Here is a 22,769-nt window from a genome sequence, read left to right as displayed (position 1 = left end):
TATAACATTGAGTATATTTTCATCTGGAATTTTAGAGAAGCTCTTTTTTTTTATTCCTAAAGCAAAATAGTTTTTATGCTGCCTGCTACAAGAGCATTTGCTATTGGTAATTGGCCAGCAATGTTTATTGTCTAAGTAGTGTTCCATTTACATTTTAGCCAATCAGTGGTGCCTCTGTTTAGTGGGCTGCCAATCACAACTGAACTTCAAGTGAAAATAAATACAGAATGAATGCATTATGTAAGACCCCTATCTCTCATGTTTAGAAATGACATGCTAAAAGTAAATCTTATAATTTACCCTATTAATAAATGTGTAAAAAGAAAGTATACATGTTTAACATTGGATTGGAACTACAGAAGCCCCATATTTGTTTTTAAGCTTGGAACATCCTCGTTATTGTGTGTGTGGGGAGGGAGGGAGGGAGCCGTTATCTGAGTACCTATGTGGCCAGGTATCCCTGTCATTGTGGGAATACGGGTCGAGAAGAACCCTGGATGGATGTGTAAGAGAGAAAGAGGGCACAGGTCTTTCAGGGCTGGGACAGAAAGCTGTAGTTTTGGTCAGTTGCATAGGTTTAATATCGCAGCAAAAATTTCTGTAGTGAAAAGTAATTAAACGCCATCAAGGCATTCAGGTGAATATCTGGCTACATTTGATTTAGAAGTGAAAGTTCTTCTAGCCGACTAGGACGTACCTAGGCTTTATCTATGTAAAACCTGAGCTGCATTGGGATTAGCCTTGTCCATTTATGTCAAAACGTCTCTCAATCTAGATTTCCACCTGTCTAGAAGTCTTGATTCCGGATTTTGCAGACGGGGTCTGCAGTTGGTACCGCGGATCTAATGGTACTCTTGTCATTTATCAGGCCAAATCACTCATCCCAGATAGCTCCATGGTTAACCACAAACCCCCCACCCCCCGGAGTATGCGAGCCCGGCTGTGATTGAGGCAGGTTTGGCACAGTTCCCCTGAGCAAGGTTATCAGCTTGTGTTCTTCCATGTGCCTTGTGCCTCCTGTGTGACTTGGAATTGTGTGATGCCAAGTCAGCTGTAAGCTCATGATTTCACAGATGTGCTCAGTGATGAGACATAGAGGCATTTGCTCTCTTCACGAAGGCAAATTTATTGATTGGTTCAAAAGAAGGAATCAGTGGTTACAGAGAAACAGACAAAGAGGCTTTTCTTTCTGTGATTAAAGGATTTAATTTCTTATGACTTAAGGTCTGTTTTTACAATTTGCAAAACACATGTGCAGCCCCTTCTTTAGAATTTAAATTCCTGAAAAAAATGACACTTGAAGCTTGTACACAAGGAAAATTTCTGCAATTACAATTTATGTGAGTCTGTGAATCCAGTGGCAACCCTTTGACATGCCCTTCTTGCATCTGAGCTTACAAAAGTGAGTGTGTCTATGCAAATGACATCATATAAGTGCTAAGCACACACAAAGGGACAAGCCAAATTACATCATCAGTCTTGTTTATTTTTCATTAATGTTGCATAATCACCCAGCTTTACGGGGGTTTACAGTGGATGGCTTGCCCCGTTTAGAGACAGGACCGCGAGTAGCGTTGAATGAATGCAGCGCAGTCGATCTGGGTATTGGACTGCGTGGGCCACTGGACAGTTTGGGAGGGGTTAACAGGAGACTGGAAGTCAATGATGGTGGCTGTGGGCCAGGTGGAAGTGAGGAGACACTCAGTGGTGGTCCTCCAAGGTACCATCTGGCCCTGGCACCAGCTCTCCCAGCATGCACGGAGAGAGGATTCATCTGCTGTGGTGGGCATTCGGAGTTTGAGACGGTCGGCTACAGACGTGGCAACCCTTCAGGCCCAGGGTGAGTGAGCCCTAAATTACACCAAGCGAGGGGTCAGGGGTCATGGGGTCAGGGGTCAGAGGGGTGCCGGGGGGAGGGGCGGCGCTCAGTCGGTGGCGTACAGCAGGAAGCCGCTGAAGGTGTTGTAGTGGCTCGCGTTGTCGCAGAGGGAGCAGCCGACCGGCAGGTACACGGACACCCTGTCGCCGGCGGCCAGCTGCAGGGCCAGCACGGCGGTGGCGCTGTCCTCCTGGTCCTCGTCGTTGGCGTCGTTGAGTTTGGCCACGTCCGCGCCGTTCACCCGCAGGTTGGCACAGGCCATCAGAAGGCTGCCGGGCGCGCCGCTGTCGCTGTACACGGTGAGGGCCAGGCTGTAGACGCCCGCGCGCGGGGCGGTGAACACACCGTCTACGCGGTTGTAGTTGTCGCCCAGGTTGAGGAAAACGTACTCGTACACAATTGGAGAACCCGCGCGGTTCGGGCCTACGCACCTGCGGGTGTCCGTCAGAGCCACTGAGAAGGCGCTTCGGCTAGCTGCGAGGAGAGAGAGGGAGAGGTAAAGAGGGAGAGCGAGAGAGTGCAGCTAGTTTAGTACAGCTCCAAGAGAGACATGCATGTACACACATACAAACACAGACATACACATCCACACACACACACTCACACACACACAGACATACACACATACAAACACAGACATACACATCCACACACACACGCTCACACACGCACAGACATACACATCTGCACACACACACACACACACACACACACATCCACACACACATTCACACACTCACACACGCACACAGACATACACATCCACACACACACTCACACACACATCCACTCACACACTCACACACACGCACACTCACACACACACACACAGACATACACATCTACACACACACACTCACACACTCACACACTCACACACACTCACGCACACACTCACAAACACTCACACACACACACACACACACACACACACACACACACACACACACTCACACACACTCACGCACACACTCACAAACACTCACACACTCACAGCGGACGTTGTTGAGCGCGGCCTGCGCCCTGTTCACTTTGCGCTGAAGCTCATCCAGGGACATGTTGAAGTACCCCTCCATGCGATGCATCTGCTTCTGCATGAGACAGCAGCCGCAGGACGCCGTGTCCGTCAGGCACACTGTGGACAGACGCGCGGACGAGAAGCGGTCAGAGCTGACACCTCAGAGAGAAAACATTCCTCCTCTCCCCCCGTCACCCCCCCACACCCCCCATGCCCCCTACGCCCCCCACGCCACACTCTAACCGTTGTCTGAAGTGGGTTTGGTCGGCGCCTCCTGCCCAGGGCCATTCCAAGAGTAGTTTCCCAACACAGTCCCAAACAGGCACAGCAACAGGAGTCCTAGGAGAGTATCACACATGGCACACACTTAGTGCAGAGCACACACACACACACACACAAACACACACACACTTGCACACGCACAGTAAAGGGAACACAATGAGGCACCTAAACAAATACTCAGTCATTCCATACGCACTGCACTACTAGAGGATACTACCAGATTTTGCCACCACTCTCTCTCTCTCTCTCACACACACACACACGCACACACAACTCAGACGTACACATAGTGTGAGACCAAACCGTAGGTTAGTTTAAACCTTTTACAAGCGTCTGTTATTCACAATGATGAAACAAATAAAGATGCTTATCATGTTTTCACATAGTATTCCACACACTGAACCCTGCCATCATGCCACAACAAACTGGCAAATCATCCAAACCTCTAAACACACAAAGACCACAAACAACTCTTTCCCGATTTTACATCTTGCACGAATGTCAGTCTAAAATACACTGAAGGCACGCATCATTCCCGGACATCAGTTGGAATGGGACGTCTGTCTTTGACATGAATGTACTAAACCCAAAAGACAGCCTAGTAACGCATAGCAACAGTCCGATTTCCTCACCTCTCATTTTGGTAGAGCAGAGATGTGGCAGACAGCAGGATAGATTGGCTTGTGTCTCCAGGAGTTCCTATAAAGTCGAAGGGGAGACCCCACCTCCCACTGTGTGCGAGCGGGGAGGAGGGATGCTGGCTTTGTTGCAGCAGGGCTATGTGGGACAGCTATTGTGTTCCTGCTATAATGAAGAATTCCCATAACCCAAGATAACAACACCCCATGGCATTTACCTGCAAGCTGTTGTTCCCGCATTATCACTGTGTGTGTGTGTGTGTGTGTTTTCATGAGTGCGTTTGTGCATTATGTGTGTATACATGTGCGTGTGTGTGTTTGTGTGTGTGTGTGCTGTGTGCGTGTGCAAGTGTGTCTGAGTGTGTGTGTGTGTGTGTGTGTGTGTGTGTGTGTGTGTGTGTGTTTTAAACCTAAAAGTACCTGTTTTCATGGCTGCAATATTTAATTCAGGCCACAGCCTGGAGGGAATACACTTTAGGGACAGCTCAGTAGGTGGCAACAATATTAATTCACTTGTTGGCAGTTATATAATGCAAGAACACATTTTATCTTAAAATATGATATTCCAGTTCATTTTGAAAGCACTTAAATGTTTACAAAGGCCTTTTATGGGTAATTTGAGAAAAGTAACCCTCAAGGTGCAGCATTACTGTTGTATATAATATGATTGTGTTCAGGTACGTCCTGTCATATCATTCCAGGAGGAATGTTTCAACATCCTTCCATATTAAACAGCTATGAGGTATAAGAAGATGTTTTTTGTAGTTAAAAATAGATCAAATCTTATTCGTTATCAATGCTATTATTTATTTTACTTATATTTTATTTGTATAAATTTTACTTTGATATTATTTTAATCATGTTGATGTTTTTGCTGTACCTGTAAAGTTAAACGTAATAGCTAAGAACACTTGCCTCCAAATAGTAAGACCAGGTTATTGCAGAGGTCACAGGTACAACATAGCTCCCATATTTTCACTGATGTTATTCATTTCTAGGTACCTAGTAGTCAAGCAGCTACCCTTTTTCAGTTGTGCCCTGCAGCTAGCTAGCGAATTTACTACTATTACAATTTTTACCAATAGGGCAAGGTCCGGGGTTCATATCCGGCCTGGGCCCTTCAGTTTGGGTTTCCTCCGGGTACACTGGTTTCTTCCCACAGTCCAAAGACATGCAGGTAGGCTAATTGGAGACTCTAAATTTTAAAATGTAGTATAGATTTGCATCAACAAGGCAATTGTCAGCAAAGCAATACAAATATGCTGAGCAACAATTTGCCTAACCAGATTTTCAGGATGTAATGCTAAAGCTTTCATAAATGAAATATGACGAATCTGGGCGAATCTACCAAAATGACTTCAGTGGCTTCAGTTTTGCATTTTAAGGGAGGCCGGACACAAAGTACTTGCTTGTTTAAAAACGTACCTGCAAGAAGTTATTGTAACTTTTCATTGGATTAATGTTTCATTGTTTACTTCAATGTTAACTAGTGTTTTTTATAACAAGTTTTATATATATATATATATATATATATATATATATATATATATATATATATACACACACACAGACACTTTATGCTCAAATAAATTGTTTTTTCAGAGTGGCCTAAGGCTTGTATAGTACTGTGTATATAGTGCTACATGTCCTATGTTACAACGCCTGAGTACAAGCAGATTAAATGAAACCGTGGTTAATTTTATTTCTTTTAAAATATAAACACGCTTAAACAAGTTCAGGACGGAGTTAACCAAATGAGAAGTGCAGTTGAAAATGTTCTAACGTCAGTGCACATCACGTAGCTTGCTTTCTCTATAGTCAATGAATGTTTGAAGGGCTTGCCATGTCTCTGCTGGCTGCACAGGACAAGCTCTATTTTTGGAAATTGAAACTGGAAGTAATACCGAATGGATCAGTAAATAAATCAGTGAACTGAATCATTTTATTTTCATTTTGACTTTATTCAAGACTCATCTTAAAAAGAGGTCCATAGCAGGGGTAAATCAAATAACCTGAGTCACAAATTGTACTTTTCCTGTAAATGCATGCGACGCTATGAGAAAATGAATACATAAAATAAACAACTGCGAATAAAATAAACAAAGGCGGGACTAACTGGAAATTACCACCACACCAGGGCATATCTGACCAAAATAGTCGGTTTGAGCAGAGCTTCAGCAGGCAACACGGTAAGAAATAAAAAACGAAATAGTCTGTTTCGTTTGAAACTACTTTCTGCATCTTTAAAGCCTTTAAACGCCTATACAATTAATATACGTTTTGACATTTCCCGAAAGACCATTCTTGTTTTATAGTACAGATATTTGTTTGTTTGTCTCTATCAAATGTCTTAAAATGTAGGTGAGGCGAATGGTCTATATTTCGTGTTTGTGTGATGATTCATTGTTTTTTGATTCATTTTCTTGATTCGGCTCTGTCTTCCATTGGTTAAATTCCAATACCGTTTTTTTTTTTTTTTTGGACCTACGTCATATCTTTTCAAGGGATTACTGGCAACACACGTGGTGGTACATACAACGACTTTTGTTTCCCGTTAATTAAATCTATCTATCCTCATCACCACTAAGATAGTTGGTGCAGCTTTCATATATGTGACCAGATACGTGATCTGAGCACTGCCTGAGATGTTTTCCATCACAGTGATTCCAGGTCATATAAGATAAAATCAAATCTTATCAGGCTGCTCAATCTTCTCTTATTACAGGCAAAAATGGACAACAACAGTGGACTTCGCACTTTGAACAATGACCCAGGTGAGACAGAAACATGAACACTGCCATTGTTCGCTCTTCTAATGCTTCCTGTAATCACACTGTGGCTACTGTCAATGTGTGTAATACCTTTTCGCTTTTCCCACCATCTTTGTATGTACTGAATTCTTGTACGTACTGTAAGTACTATGCAGTGTGCACGGTTTTGTCAGATACCAGTTAAAATGTGTGGCTCCTTCAGATGATCTCTGGCTTTAATGAAGGGTTTTGACCTACTTTGATTGTGGTCTCATATTGTAGAGAAGTTTGAATTGGTTGGCCTACTTTCTCATCTGTGGTGTTGCATGACACCTTGTTCCCCTGATGCTCATGAAGACAACAGGGCTTGATGTTTCCTTGTGGTTTTGTGCGCTTGTACGTTTTCCTCCCAAATGCGAAACCCAGTTTATGAAATTTCTCACAGTTGTACTGTGCCATTCACTCTTGAAGCAACATTGTTTTGGATTCATAACTGGCTTTTCAGTTGTAGAACAACAAGAACAATCTAGTGTGAAACAGTGTGAAATGAAAATATCACAAAAGAAAGTTTAATCAACTTTATGAGAACACAAGCCCTCAGGTTGTCAGATTGGGGAAGTGAAAAGTAACTGGCCAGAGCTCACATTAAGGCAAATCAAAACATTAAACAAAACAGTCATTCTCATGTACGTCTACATAATCAATCGAGGCAAGCTCAATCACCTCAGAGTCGCCTGACATGGTTTGTGTGCAGTTTGTACTCCCTGTAAACTTGTGACATTTTAATAGACTCCTCAAGGAGACGCAAGATATGGTCTCAGCCTGATAAAATCAGACATAATGAGCCATGTTGAGGCAGCAAGGTTAGGAATATGTCCAGAGTATCTGAATCAAATATAGATATATTATCACAAAATACCGTATCATGATTTAGTTTGATGGAGAGGAGAAGAGTTTATGGTTCTGGATAGTGCAAGCAAGATATTTACAGGTGTATTAATTTACTGCATGACAGCCATATTGTCATATCCTCCCTATATATAAATTGCACATCACAAGTGTCAGGTGGTTTTTTTTTCTCATTTGTGTATTTTTCCATTTTCCAACCTTTCATAAGACTGAAAAATGTGTAGTTAAGTAACATTTGACATAGATTTTTAATCTGGATTTCAAAGAAATGCAAAAATGTAGAAAATGAGTCATTATAAATCTTACACTACTACTGGCAGAGTACATTTTCTTTTGTTTGATATTGGAAAATACTATAAATTACCTTTAATTAGATCCTCTCCCCTCACCTGATATGCAATGTGGCAACCATTCTGGCTCGAAATGACTGCCGTGAAACACCCAAGTGGGTGCTACACATTGGTGGTGACTGAGGATGGTCTCCCTCTCATCACTGTAAAGTATTTTAATTGTTTATTATTATTATTATTATTATTATTATTATTATTATTATTATTTTTATTATTTTTTTATTTTATTTTTTTTAATTTTTTTTATTATTATTATTATTATTGTTGTTGTTGTTTTTGTCATCATTATTGTCATTGTTATTTTTGTTGTTGTGTTGTTGTTCATTCATTAGTTGATTATAAAGGATATTAAGCCTACAAGCTCTTTGTTCGCAACAGTTCCTCTGAAGTCAGTATCAGTGGAGGTGGAGGTCCAGGGTCACGTCGCATCGGTCAGCTCCTGTCTCCAGTATGAGAACCAGGAGTCCGGGCCCGTGGAGGTCGTCTTCATCTTTCCCATGGACAGCAGCGCCGCCGTCTGCCGCTTCCGGGCCCGCATCGGCAGCACCGAGGTCGAGGCCCAGGTCCGAGAGAAAACGCAGGTGGGCCTCCTGTGTTCATCGCTTCCAGACCGGGCGTCACGCACCTTTGAGGCGCATGCCTTTCAATCGCGGGCTGCGTGAGGTCGGCCTCCATTTTCTCATCTGGCAGAGATGAGTGGTGAGCACAATGGCGAGCCTTTGAAGGGCTGATGTGGCCTGTTCGCGTCATTATGCGACCGAACTTTCTCGGTTACCAAGGAGACATGCACGGGCGAGGGTGTCTCAAGGCTGCGTTCCGATCCAGTTTTGGCTCCGCCCTCTTACATTTCACTTGCTAACTTCGCTTGGAAAGATGTCACGCACATACCAAAACAAAAAAACAGGAGCATACACACTGGCGTTTGCAAATGGGAGGGAGGGAGAGTGGACCAGGTCATTTGAATTGAGACACACTTCAACTCACCTATGCATGAAAATGCCCATTGGGAGCTTACCTTACAGCTGCATAAAGCTTTAATCATTCACATACCGTGGGATGAAAAATACCATTAAAAGGATGATTAGCCAATATACTCTCAACCTGCCACCATTTACATTTTGACATTGCGATATCAGTCAAGCAATTAACTGAAAAGCAATATTAATAGATAAAAAACAGAAGTGAGTTTTGTGTGCTGGCATTTTTCTTTGTGTCATATAGTTGTACAGCATTTAAATATATGTAGTTACACCATTACCTTTAAACTGATCAGTAGACTGCTCTTCATTTTGCTTGATTAACGATCAAACAATTAATTCACTGAATAATCTAGACCAATAGGCCTATATAATGGCCTATAATGATTAACAAATGTTAACGACAGGGTGGCAATAATATGAATAATTCACAAGAAGCCCAGTGCTTTGCCTTAATTGTACGTATCTCACATTATTGCAGAGTTTTCTTCTTATCACATTAAAGAATGTAGTTAATTTTAAGAAGGCACATGATTTAGTCAGAATGATTTTAAGCATAAATTTAAAGAGGGAAACCTCTCATTAAGTGTCTCGAACACACAATGCATAACCCAGGCTGGATCAGTGATTTTACAAATATCTGTGCTGCGCATCTGCAGCATTTGAACTGCAGAACCTTCGCATGACTTATGTTTTATATCATCACAAATGTGGATATAGGAAAATGCTGCACAATTCTTTGGTGCAAAGAACAATAATGTTATCTCAATATATACTGGTAATCATTTAACTACTCATCTTGGTTAGGCTATTTGAGCGAATGAGTGGTTTTATTCATTGTTAATCAAAGTACAGGGAAACAGGATGGTCATCATTTTTGTATGAAATACAAATACAAAACAACAAATGACTGGTTTCATTTACACTTATACACCATCTTTTCCATTCTGTATGTGCAATTAATTTATAATACAGTGAAAAATGATAAATGTCCACGCAATTATCGCCGAACTGGAAGTTTGCTGTGAATTCTGGGCACTTTAAAAAAAGTTAAGGGCTTTGTCACGAACTTCACTTGACTTTATAACAGATTGGATCCAGATCTAAAATGGCAACCAAGGGTACATCTGGGTCTCAAAACAAATTCTACCTGGTGAACCTTGCAAGTTGAGGGTGCAGCAAAAGCTGGATTGGGATGCCGCCTCACGGTGATGACATCACTTCCTAGGCACGGGAGCAGTATGACGATGCGCTGAGCTCGGGGCAGCAGGCCTTCCTGCTGGAGGAGAGCGAGGAGAGCGAGGACGTTTTTCGGCTGAGCGTGGGGAGCCTGCCCCCGGGAGAGACGGCCTCGGTGACCCTGACCTACGTGACCGAGCTGGCGGTGCAGGCCGATAAGGCACTGAGATTCTGCCTGCCCACCGTCCTCAACCCCCGCTACACCCCTGCAGGTACAGGTCCAAAGAGCTCTCCTGAGGAGATGTGCTGAGCCCCATAATGTTTGGGACAAAGGCATATATATATATATATTTTTTTTTTTTTTTTTTTTTGATTTGGCTCTACTCCACAATTTTAGATTAGGGCATTTTTATATACTTTGGTTTTGCCGTGTAGAAATTACAGAAATTTTAAAAATAGAAATACCTTTTAATGAAAACTGAAATTGGGCACTTTAAATCGAAAAATTGTAATGTGGTGAGACAAATCAAGAAAAATATATGTCGATTGTCCCAAACGTTATGCTCACTGTATGAGACTCCATTTTTTGGTATTCCCTTGTTTGGATCTCATTGGTGCCTCTCCCCCCATTAAGGCTGTAAGAGCATCACCACAGAGGCTGCCGGGGCCCTGTCAGGGGACTTGCCCTACACCCTGTCTCTTGGTGTCCATGTCTACTCCCCCAGCCAAATCAAGAGCATCGAGTCCAACTGCCCTCTCACCCCAGTGGAGCTCCTGTCCCAGGATAGCACCGAGGCCCAGGTGAGCGGTGTGTGTGTGTGTGTGTGTGTGTGCGCGCGCCGTCCTCCTTCTTGTGTGCATGTGCATGAAGTCATACGTTTCCTTATCTGCGGAAGTCCCCCATAAAGTGCCAAATGCTAAGTGGCTGGTGAGAGGTACTGCCCCCTGGTGGACCACTGTGTGCTGATTTGCAGAATGCTGGCCGGTCTCCAGCTGCTGCAAACTGCTGTCCAGTTAGCGCTTGCTTGCTGGTACAGGGTCCTCTGTTCATATGGTAAGCAGGTTGTGTGTTGGAACAGGATCCTGAACATCCTTTTGGTAAGTGAGGAGCGCATTGGGTGGATCAATACAACTATGGTAGGTCCAGCTGGGTAGATGACCAGACCCACTCAGTCCAGATCCAATCATAGGTCCCAGATCTCATATTGCAGTTCTGTGCAATGGCCTGTTGGTCTTTCATTGTTCTGCCTGTGTCTTTGTGGGTTTAAAAAAAAATCTCTCTTCTTCTTTTGTGTACATGTGGTTTCTCTTTCTTTTCATTTTCTCCTTTGTATATGCTTTACAACTGCCAGATAATCTCTGTTAGAAATTGCTTATGTGTTATGCTTACTTACTCTCTCTCTGTCTGTAGGTCAGGCTGTTGCCTGGGTATCGTTTTGACAGGGATGTGGAACTCCTGTTGTACTATGTCCAGCCTCACCTACCCACCGCCATATTGGAGGCGGGGCAGCCAACTGCCAAACCAGGTCTGGGAGCAGGGAAAAACAATAGTGTTGCATGCAGCCTGTTGTTTCCCAGTTTCATGTAAAAACTCGTAATATGTCATTAGTGGCTCCTCACTGGTCTGAATTGTGCAAATTAAGGTGATTTTAAATGCCAGAAGAGTGGTTGTCACATATTGTAATCCTGTCTTAAAATACTGAATTACATGTGTTTTTGGTTAGGTTCTAACATATCTCTCTCTCTCTCTCTCTCTCTTCTCCTTTGCTCTGTCCTTCTCTCCCTTTCTCTCAGGTGACCTGATGGGGGACACCGTGGCCTTGCTCAGCTTTTACCCAGACAGCAAGGCAGTGACGTCACCCTCCAAGGCCTCCAGCAAAGAGTTCATATTCCTGGTCGACTGTTCAGGCAGCATGAGTGTCATGGGGCGCATTGACACTGCCAGGGTACCGTCTCTGAATCTATGTTTTTTTTACTGATTTCGACGGGACGGCGCCATACTGTCACCTTGAAAAATCTCTCTGCCTTGTCACGCCCAGGACTCCCTGCTGCTGCTGCTGAAGAGCCTTCCCATAGGCTGCCGCTTCAACATCTACGGCTTTGGCTCCACCCACGAGTCTTTCTTTCAGTGAGTGATGACGATGATGATGGTGACAATGATTATGATGTTGATGATAAAAGCATAACAATTAAAAGCATGACATAAAGATAACAATTTACTATCATTCTGGACTCCCGATTTGCCCGATGTCTGAACATAAAGAGTACAAACTCACCTCATATGCTGTGGCTATGCTGCGACAGCCTACATCCTTTTGCCAGCTCATTGCATCTCACATTGGCTTCTTAAGAAACATCTCTGTAGATTGGTGAAACAAATTTGTTCCTTGGTATAATCTTTTTATAGTTTTTGTTTCCAAATGTTCAGTGTTCACATTGAAAAAAAAATGGTTTCTCTCTGTAAAATCTGAACATCTGAATTTTTTGATAATAGACAAAGTTCATTCATGCATACTGTTCACATACTGAAACAATAGTAGTTGCCATGCTTATTTCTGTTTAGTCTTTTTTTGTTGAAACAGCGTTCACTTACCAGCAATTAAATAAACCTGGTGGTCCATCTTAAATTGCTGAATTTGTGGATTTTAGGATTTGAGCCACTAAAAGGAAACTGACATCTTGTTATCCATTGAAGGGGATTTAGCCTTCAGATAGGATGCTATGTGTGATAATGACCTACTGAACCAAACACAAATTTTGCTAAATATCTTGCATAACTGGGGAACCGCCCCCCCCCCCCCCCCTTTCCCCATATTCACTGCATATCCCTATGCTATGACTGTGCCACACATTTCCCTCTGCTTCCGTCTGTCAGTGAGAGTGTGGAGTACAGTCAGAAAATGGTGAACTCCGCTCTAAAGAAAGTGAAGTCAATGGAGGCCAATCTTGGAGGTACAGAGATCCTTGGACCCCTAAAGGAGATCTACAGCAAGCCCTGCCTCCCCTCACACCCACGCCAGGTACCCCACCTGTACTGTTCAACATGAGCGCGTACAATATTTGCAGCACAGAACGCCCTACTGCACTGTGCACATGTAAAACACTGTCAGCAACCCTGTACCTTTTAGGGGTGTGCAGAGTCAATGATATCTGTGTTTGTGTCTGTATGTGGGAATGGCTATATACTGAACTTCTGTGTGAACAAGAGAAAATGCCAGTTTTCTGACCTAATGTGCATTGGGACAAACTGGTGAATGATTTCACACCGACAAATTGTTAAACTCTTTATATAACAGCTCTTTTATTTTTAAGCAGTATTTTATAAACAACTCTAACTTTGTTGTTCTAAATGATTAGATTATGTACAGGTGCATTTTGTAATAGTCTAAGCAACACTAGTGCTAGCTCCAGCCCCAGGATCTGTGGGAGCAGGCAGCCCAGACAAATCTGTACAAACCTCAGCTTTTTCATCTTCAAAGTCCATTGTGAACAGTCAATATTTTAAAAAAATTGGGTTACTAGCTAGCGAGCCAAATAGGCAATCAAAGGCTAATCTCACTTCCCTCACAAGTGATCCCTCCCAAATTAAGTTTCAACTTTCTGCTAGATGTGGATGCTTCATGACAGGAGTAGACATAGGCTAACACAGAAAACAGAGACTTCAGAGTTGCTAACCCCTGCTTATTTTATTTTTGCTAGCAATAATATTTAAATACATGTCATTTCAATGAGAAAGGGGGTTGTTTCTTAACTTGCTGAATGGTTACTTGAATTACTCACGCTGTGATTTGTAGATATAATAGTCTCATACATTAATACCAAATTTCCAGCTGCATTAGATAGCTGCACAGATAATAACCTGTAGTAATATTGAATACGGCCATAGTACCTTTTACTGCTCTCTCTCTCTCTCTCTCTCTCTCTCTCTGTATTCAGCTGTTTATATTCACAGATGGAGAAGTAGGTAACACCAAAGCAGTGACTGATCTGGTGAAAATGAATGCTGGGTCTCACAGGTGGGCTTTATCTTTGTGTGTGTGTATGTGTGTATGCTTGTGTGTGCGTGCATGTGTGTATGTGTGTATGCTTGCGTGTGTATGCTTGTGTGTGCATGTGTGTGCTTGTATGCGTATGCATGGGCACACACACACACACACACACACACACACACGCATACACACATACACACACACACAACACACACAAGCACGGAAGCAAGCAAACAGAAACATGCGCACACACATGCATGCACACACACACATACACATACACACACGCATGAGCATGGAAGCATGCACATGCGCACACACACGCACGCACGCACACACATACATATGCTCGCGTGTCTGTGTGTGCTTGTGTATATGCGTGTGTGTGTGTGTGTGCGTGCTTATGTGTGCGCATGCTTCTGCTTGAACGCTCATGTGTGTGTTTGTTCAGGTGTTTTTCCTTTGGCATTGGGGAAGGGGCCAGCGCTGCGCTTGTGAATGGCATGGCTAAGGAGGGGTCGGGCCACGCCCAGTTCATCACTGGAACTGACAGACTACAGGCCAAGGTAAGAGAGAGAGAGAGAGAGAGAGGGAGAGAGTGAGATCACAGATGAGGCACTCCCTTCTCCACTCTGATTCCAATTCTGCTCTTCTCCTTCTTCCGATTACCTATCCTGTGTTATGGCCAGACCATAGCATTCTTATTGGTTGCTACCTTAAATGTTGTTAATTAAATGGTGTTAATTAAGTTCTCAAACAAAAAATAAGAACAAGTTTCAGTCAAAGAATCTCACCAGTTCTAACGTAGTCAAAGTTCTACTGACACATATAAAGGAAGTTAAGTACATACTCTTAATCACAAGACATTACTGATTTTTGTGTGGGTAAATCACATGAGTACAAAGCTGAGCATAATTCATTAGAGATAGATAGATAGATGATAGATGGATAGATAGATAGATAGATAGATGATAGATACATGATAGATAGATAGATAGATAGATAGATATGGTACTGTGAAAAAAGTGGCCACTGAGTGCACAGACCTCTCTCTCTCTCACTCACTCTCTCTCAGGTGATGCAGTCCCTTCAATTTTCCATGCAGCCAGAAGTGAGCGACATCTCAGTGCAGTGGGATGTTCCACCGGGGGTCGCTGTTACCCCCTTGTCTCCTCCTCCCACTGTACTCTTCCATGGTCAGAGGCTCCTGGTGTACGCCCAGTTCACCGGGCAGGTTGGTCCCGTGTTCCAGCAGTGAGATCAGCTGGGGGATCATGAGGGAGAGAGGGAATCAGCGGACTCTAACGGTGGCTTCGATCATTAGACAAAATGCCCATAAAAATACCCTGCTCCATGCCAATATTCATCAACAATGTTACCTACTTATGGTCAATTGCAAAGGCTATGCAGGATTTGTGATAGAGACTCCGATTTCGCGGAGAAGAGCAGTGAAATGTGTATGCATTTTATTTGAACACGGTTATGCCATTGGATGGTATAATGGGTAAGGAACTGGTCTTGTAACCTAAAGGTCACAGGTTTGAATCCCAGGTAGGACACTGCCGTTGTGCCCTTGAGCAAGGTCCTTAATCCGCATTGCTTCAGTATATATAAATAAAGAAACACTTTTAAATAAATATGCAAACATCTTGCAGTTCATATAACTTGCTATGAACTTGCTATAAATTGCAATGGCTGATCCTGTTTACAGTTTGTCACAACATGTGCTTCTTCCAATTGTATAAACATTATATCTTTCTAACTCTCCCTTTTTCTCTTGCACAGAGTCACAGTAGTATGGACGGGTCTGTAACTCTTCATTATAAACTTGGAGAAGAATCTTTGAAGAACAAACTGACTTTCAATATGAAGTCTGAGAAGGACAGCAGGTAACACTGAAGCACAGACACAATTATGCACATCTTCAGCAACGCACACACATACACTCACACACACACACACACACACATGTTTGTATTGCTATACTTGTGAGGATTTACCATTGACTTACATTCATTCCGTAACCTCTAACCCTAACCCAAATCCTAACCCCAACCACTACATGCCTAACCTTAACCCTGACCTTAACCGAATTGTAACCCTAACCCTAAGTGCTAACCCTAAAACAGCCTCTTAAACTTGTGGGGACCAGCAAAAGGTCCCCACCTTGCGTAGTTTTCCTCATCTTTCTATCCTTGTGGGGACATTTGGTTCTCACAAAGATAGGTAAACATGCCCACACTCACATACACACACACACACACACACACACGTGCATTAATTGATGGTTAATGAGAAGATGTTTCTTTTGCTTATATACAATTTTTTCTAATTTGCAGCACCTCCCTCCAGTAAAGTCTTGTTTGTCTATGTGTACAATTTCTGGGACATACATGAGATCTTTTATGAATTGTGTAAAAGATACATAAACAATCAACATGGTATAGTTCCATCAAGTGTCTGATAAGGTCCTTGCAATGGGATTGGGCATTTGTCATAAGCCTCCAGCTATGCACCTGCCGAATTTAGTGTGTTCTCAGAAACTGCCAATGGAGATAGCTACAGAGTAAGAATTATACTAAAAAGACAGCAGGGTGCCACACAACAAAGGTGCTTAGTAAACAGCAAGTGTGATGGGGAGGGGGGGCATTTGAGGTTTTCCTGAAGTTGGGGGGACATGCCCAGGATTTACGTCCATGCAAATGAGCAATATTTAAAGAAACAAAAAGAAGCCAAAAAAAAAATTGTCCGTGTGTTGTGTAATCTTCGCTGTCGCCTCTGCAGCTTGCTACTTCACAGACTGGGGGCTCGTGCCGCCATAGAAGCCCTGGAAGGGGAGGTGAGAGAAGGCGGAGATGAGAGCATCACAGAGAAAGTGGTGGCACTCAGCACCCAATCAGGGGTTAGCTCCTCCCACACAGCCTTCATTGCTGTCCACGCTGAGAACAAGCAGCCAATCGAGGGCCCGCTCCTTCACAGAACCGTACCAAGAGCCATGCTTGAAGGTAAGTGACCATGTGATGCCCCAGTGAGCATACATGTGCGGGTGCACGTGAACATCTACGCGCGGAACTGGTTGTGCGTGGTGTAGCGTCCGCAACAGTATACCACCCGTTGCATCATAGATATTCCTTAGCATGGTTATTTTATAATGTTTTCAAGGTAAAAATCCTGCATTCATGTGCCTTTTAAGTAATTTAACAAAGTCATTGATTGTCTAAAGAACCTGTATTCCTTATCTGTGTGGCTGCTGGTTGAAAGGACATCACAAAAACCTGCAGATGGCAGGGCTATCAAGAACTTGACATGATCTAGTTCATTATCATGTGGCCTCTTATTTCAATACTGCAGACTTGTATTGCATGTCTTGCAATATCAATGTCATTCTCTCTCTCTCTCTCACACACACACACACACACACGTGCACACGCACGCACATACACACACATACTGTACGCGCATACTCACACACACACACAGTTGTTTAATCTCTCGATACCTCTCTTTTTATTACAGATCGAAGTAGGCATTTCTGCGGAGCCTTATACTCAGGGTAAATGCCTTGCTGGATCTCAGCTCTTAACCCTCTCTGTTCACTTTCCATCTTCGTTCCTTGTGAGGGGATTGTCACTGTTTGCCTTTTTAGTGACTTTAACTTATTCACAGTTCAGTCAGTTGAATAAAGAGCAAGATAAAGCTAAACAAGTATTCCCTACAGAAGATGAAATTTAGAACAGTACAGCATGAACAACGTATGTAGATGTAGAAATCATTCTCCACAAAAAAAAACAGGAAATCATTGCCTGGGCTCAATATTTGACTACTGGTTCCATGAGGAATGATGGTAGCTGGATCTCAGCTTTTCACCCCCCCCCCTTCTTTTCTTTTCAGCACCCCTCCTCAGAGTTTGGTAAAGGCTTGTGACCTTGTTCCCAGAAATGAACACATTTACCATTTACCAGTCACCGGGAAAGAATCAGGCAAGCCAAAACTTGGGGCCTCCCTACGCCAAATTTGGGGCAGATTCCGACGAGAGAATCGAAAGCCACAGTTAGACAGGAGTTGCAGTCGGCGGCCAGTCCAGGTGAGCAGTCAGATCCACCTGCTGATTCTTGGTTTGTGCTGCTGAGCATTTTGTAGCAGGAGGTTTCTCTGGCATTGAGTAAATGGTAAATGGTAAATGGACTGCATTTATATAGCGCTTTTATCCAAAGAGCTTTACAATTGATGCCTCTCATTCGCCAGAGCAGTTAGAGGTTAGGGGTTAGGTGTCTTGCTCAAGGACACTTCGACATGCCCAGGGCAACCCTCCGACTGCCAGACAATCGGTCTTACCTCCTGAGCTATATCGCCCCTTGAGTGCGGAAGCTTCAGGTGCATTGACAAAGGCAAATCTATGAGATCTCAGTGGCACCTATGAAACTTATGTCTGCGCTCACAAAGGCGTGCAGGGCCACGGCGCCACGGCGGCAGTGTTGCAGTCAGCAGCTGTAGCTCCCACTACATCGCCGCTTGCGAAGCGGAGTGGGCGTCGAATGCGACCCGCAGTTGGACAGCGTCAGTTGGGAGTCGTTTGTCCGTTTCGTTGGCCAGTCCTCACCCTGCCTTTGCTTCGGTTGCAGCGAAAGGCGACGCAGATCGACCGCGGCGAGCCGTTTGAAAGGCCGGGTAAGGAGAGAGAATCCTCGCATTCATTTACAGCGATGTCGCTGTTCCCAGTCTGTCTCTCACACATTACCACACGCTCTGCAGATCTGGATGTGTGTCGTACTTCATTTTACATGGTTAAATACACAGTTACAACGACCCGACGTTGATGCCCGCGGGGTTCCCCAGGCATGCACCATGTGCAGAGTATGCGCTCATGGTTTTAATTTTTTTGTTTTATTAAATAATGAGTAAAAGCTTTGAACTGGAAAACACGCAGAAAAATGCAGCTGAATTTGAAAGAAAACTACCCAGGTGTCTTCAGTTAATAGCAAACTCCTCCATTACAAAAGATTTAATCTTATTTATTGCATCTGCAAGATCCTGCAGGCACCACTGTGACCCAGCATGGGTCTCACGCTCAACCATTTCACAGGAGAGGCGAGAAACGTTGCAAAATCACAGAGAGCATCTCACTGTATGATCTCCACCTGTAAGACCGTACCAATGACAAACATCTTTGAACACGCAAAAGATTTGTTTGGGACACCAGTCTGATAGTGAGTCTATTTTTACACCTGTCGGACACTGGAGGACCAACTACTAGTCCCAATATTTAACTAAATTTCACACATTTCGGCAATGATTTTAATTTGGAAATTTAGGCAAACGGTAATCTTCAGGAATGCGATTCTGGTATTTGCTGGTATTTTGATTGGATACTGATTTTTCAACGTTTTTTTTAGTGGCAAGTTTGCGAGTGCCAGATCTGGGATTTGGCCAGGACACCGGGGAACCCCCTACACTTAGCGATAAGTGTCATGGGATCTTTAATGACCACAGAGAGTCAGGACCTCGGTTTAACGTCTCATCCGAAAGACGGCATCTCCTACAGCACAGTGTCCCCGTCACTGCACTGGGGTTTTTTTTAATTTATTTGTACCAGAGGGAAGATTGCCCCCTGCTGGCCCACCAACACCACTTCCAGCTGCAACTCAGTATTCCCTGGTGGTATCTCCTTATGACCAAAGGATGATAAGGACCCTTTAGACTGTGCAAGCTTTTGGCTGGTTTCAGTTTCAAACAAAAATTTGAAGGCCTACACCAAAGTTTTGGCCTCCAGATTGGAGCCTATTATGACTTCTTTAATAAAACCGGGTCAAATGGGTTTTTATTAAACTCTGTTTAAATTCAGAAAATGTTGGTAGATGTTACACATACTAGATTCCATAAATGATACCATCTCTTCAGGTGCAGTCGTCTCATTGGATGCAGAAAAGGCATCTGGTTGTGTCCAGTGGAGATATTTGTGGTTGGTTATGTTATCCATGCCAAAAAAAAAAAATATGACCATTAAAGTGCTCAAACAGTATGGAAAGGGCATTGCATCAAATCTTTATGAATTTATTTTGGATCGTACACATTTAACTTTGTTCATAATGACCTCCTTGTGGGCAATCGCCCTATTGTACTCTGAGTGGAGTAGAGGTGGGATGCATGTTTTTCAGGTCATCGTGGGAGACAATGGCCTACTCTCTTATCAAGAACTTCAACCTAATTTCAATTTGCCATGCCCTTTGTTTTTCTCTCTCTTTTTACAGATACAGATTTGTACAGAAGGGCTTCCAGGAAAATAGACGGTGGGCACCGGTCCCCTTCCCCATTACATTTCTAAGCAGTATAGTAAATGCATTTAAGCAATAAATACAAAATACAAAATGGGTAGACAATAGACATACTAGATTCCATAAGTGATACAATTTCTTCAGGTGCTGTCCCCTCATTGGATGGGAAAATGGCATCTGTCTGTGTCGCAGGTGCATTGTCAAGGCGTGACCAAGATGATTGGCCCGGAGACCTGTTGAGACTAATAGACCTACAGAATGCTGATGGTTCCTGGGAGCTTGACCAATCACTGGTCTCCATCCTGGGGAAAAATAAAGAGGAGGTGGCCAAAACCTCACCGGTAGAGGTAACAACGAGCAAATGCTGTGAATAATTAATCAACTAGGATCTATCTGATTATTTCATGATTCACAATTTATTTTAGAATGGTCTATTATCATTGTGGATAGGGAGTTATTTTACAGTTATGGTATTTTGTCCATTCACTATCTTGTCACCTAATTTTTTTGTCAGATCTCAGAACCATTCATTTCCCAGAACTTTTCATCGATTACTATACAAGCCACGAAAATTGTTAACTGATATAATTTATCAAAGATTTATACTTAATTTACAAAAAAAGTGTTTTTTATTTGCTACCATTGTAAGATGCTGTCAGCCACATGTCACGTCATGGATGGGTGCTGTGCCAGGATGTTACAGCTGGCCCAACGGGTGCTGTGCCAGGATGTTACAGCTGGCTCAATGGGTGCTGTGCCAGGATGTTACAGCTGGCCCAACGGGTGCTGTGCCAGGATGTTACAGCTGGCCCAACGGGTGCTGTGCCAGGATGTTACAGCTGGCTCAATGGGTGCTGTGCCAGGATGTTACAGCTGGCCCAACGGGTGCTGTGCCAGGATGTTACAGCTGGCCCAACGGGTGCTGTGCCAGGATGTTACAGCTGGCCCGAATCTGAGCACTAAACTGTGTTTTTTTTTTTTTGTCTGCTCCTGCTGTCCTGCTTGTGAACCACTGGCCTCCTCCACAGTCTGGGTCCTCTTCTGTTTGGGCCACGGTTCTGGCGGTGCTGTGGCTGCACGGGCACATGGCCCGTTTTAAGGATGAGTGGCTGCTTGTTGCCCAGAAGGCTGTGTCCTGGATCAAAACTCAGATAGGTAGGGGAGTGTTCTCTGCATGCTTTTTTTTGTTTGTTTGTTTTTGAGCAGGTCGAGGTGTATTTGTTCACCCCTTGGTTTCAGTGTAATGCCTCTTGTCACCAACTTCCCGACCCAGTTCCTGTCACAGGAGTGGGATGAGGGGGGACCGGGGTGTCTTGGGGTAGTCACATCACAATGTATGCACCTGATGTAAGCCCTGATGTTTTTGTATGTGCCTGTGTGTACTTGTCAGGTGTCTGTGTGTGATTTTGAACGGCAGGTTCTAGCTCACGGCCACGTTCGCTGTGTTTTTGGGCTCGCCTGTGCCCGTGTGCAGCCGGCTGAATCCCGCGCTGTTTCTTCTTTCAGGGGCCGACATGTCCCGGTTCGTGTCATCGGGGAACTCCCTCCTCGGCCTGCAGGTGGAGCCAAAGGCCCTGGGGCAGTAAGAAACGGCGCTCCCGAAGTTTCAGAATTCCACTCCTACTGAAACAAAGCAGGGCATCGCTTTGCGCATTTTATCTGTGAAAGCCATTTCTGTGCACGGCAATTCTGCATTTATAGCACATTGTTTATAATAAGTTTACTTTCACTGCCTTTCAGTTATTTCTTACTTTCTGAAAACTGCACTGTTAGGTTACCTTCAGAGTGCAGGAAAACTGGCTCAGTTCTGTTTTTTAATCTCCCTCAAATGCAACAGAGTTCAGATGTTTGTAGAGCACCACACGGAGTAGTATCTTCTCAGTTTTCGATCGGTATGTGGTAGTGAGTCAGATATGCAGCCATGCCAATCTTGTGCGAAAGCGCAGATCAGAATTGACCAGAGCGACGTACAACAAAGTGTATAACCATAACCAGGAACAAGTATGACGAAACCCCTAGAGAGAAGTACCGGTCCAAGTACTGGGAACAACCGCATAGTTCAACTTGGACCCTGATGGTTAAACGGATTAACACTAACAACGAGAACGGCAACAACGCAGTCTATGGAAAAAATACAAGCAGTAGTTAAGACTGGTGCATTAACTAAGTCACCTACGAAACAGCTGCCTAGTTACAACCCTAAGTTTAGTCATTTACAGGGGGGAAGGGAGGGATGGGGAGAGGTGCAGCCTGAAGAGGTGAGTCTTCAGTCGTGGTTTTTGCATTAAGATCTGCAAATACAGCCTTTATGCATCAGATACAGTTAGGGAACGACAAGAGCCATAAAACTGTGAATTAGCTAAGAATTCATGCAAATAACCATTTAGTACTGTGTGTAAACTTAGTGTGTTTATAAACATTATACTAGCCTGCTTTTGCACAAAGTGTGTATACAGTGTGCATGTACTGTATATGAAATACATTAAAAATCATTAAAGCACTTATTTTGGAAAAGAGTCAATTGAA

General features: G+C 43.6%; 2 protein-coding genes across 4 annotated transcripts; one reads left to right on the top strand and one right to left on the bottom strand.

Moving 5' to 3' along the window:
- Window positions 1-1,101: 1,101 nt before the first annotated feature.
- On the bottom strand, window positions 1,102-4,093 carry cbln20 (cerebellin 20). The gene is made up of 4 exons (XM_064303787.1): window positions 3,812-4,093; window positions 3,141-3,236; window positions 2,874-3,014; window positions 1,102-2,353 (listed from the first exon to the last, which is right to left on the bottom strand). The coding sequence occupies exons 1-4, from the start codon at window positions 3,816-3,818 to the stop codon at window positions 1,926-1,928; spliced, it is 672 nt and encodes a 223-aa protein (XP_064159857.1). The 5' UTR covers window positions 3,819-4,093; the 3' UTR covers window positions 1,102-1,925.
- Window positions 4,094-5,667: 1,574 nt separating this feature from the next.
- On the top strand, window positions 5,668-22,760 carry LOC135237025 (von Willebrand factor A domain-containing protein 5A-like). 3 transcript variants are annotated; one of them, XM_064303746.1, is made up of 21 exons: window positions 5,668-6,006; window positions 6,543-6,591; window positions 8,205-8,407; window positions 10,032-10,254; window positions 10,617-10,783; window positions 11,394-11,508; window positions 11,777-11,928; window positions 12,022-12,110; window positions 12,858-13,002; window positions 13,919-13,998; window positions 14,423-14,537; window positions 15,047-15,205; window positions 15,757-15,860; window positions 16,756-16,976; window positions 17,488-17,524; window positions 17,863-18,055; window positions 18,594-18,639; window positions 20,220-20,258; window positions 20,436-20,590; window positions 21,272-21,398; window positions 21,750-22,760. In XM_064303746.1, the coding sequence occupies exons 2-21, from the start codon at window positions 6,549-6,551 to the stop codon at window positions 21,827-21,829; spliced, it is 2,493 nt and encodes an 830-aa protein (XP_064159816.1). In that variant the 5' UTR covers window positions 5,668-6,006; window positions 6,543-6,548; the 3' UTR covers window positions 21,830-22,760. The 3 variants fall into 3 exon arrangements, with proteins under 3 accessions (XP_064159816.1, XP_064159814.1, XP_064159815.1); XM_064303744.1 differs by having other exon boundaries at window positions 20,388-20,590; XM_064303745.1 differs by lacking the exon at window positions 5,668-6,006 and adding an exon at window positions 6,204-6,345 and having other exon boundaries at window positions 20,388-20,590.
- Window positions 22,761-22,769: the final 9 nt, after the last annotated feature.

This window comes from Anguilla rostrata, chromosome 12 (assembly GCF_018555375.3).
Source record: "Anguilla rostrata isolate EN2019 chromosome 12, ASM1855537v3, whole genome shotgun sequence".
In the NCBI taxonomy this organism is placed as follows: Eukaryota; Metazoa; Chordata; class Actinopteri; order Anguilliformes; family Anguillidae; genus Anguilla; species Anguilla rostrata.
The sequence above is the reverse complement of the archived record's forward strand: the minus strand, read 5'-3'. Positions and strand labels throughout refer to the sequence as shown.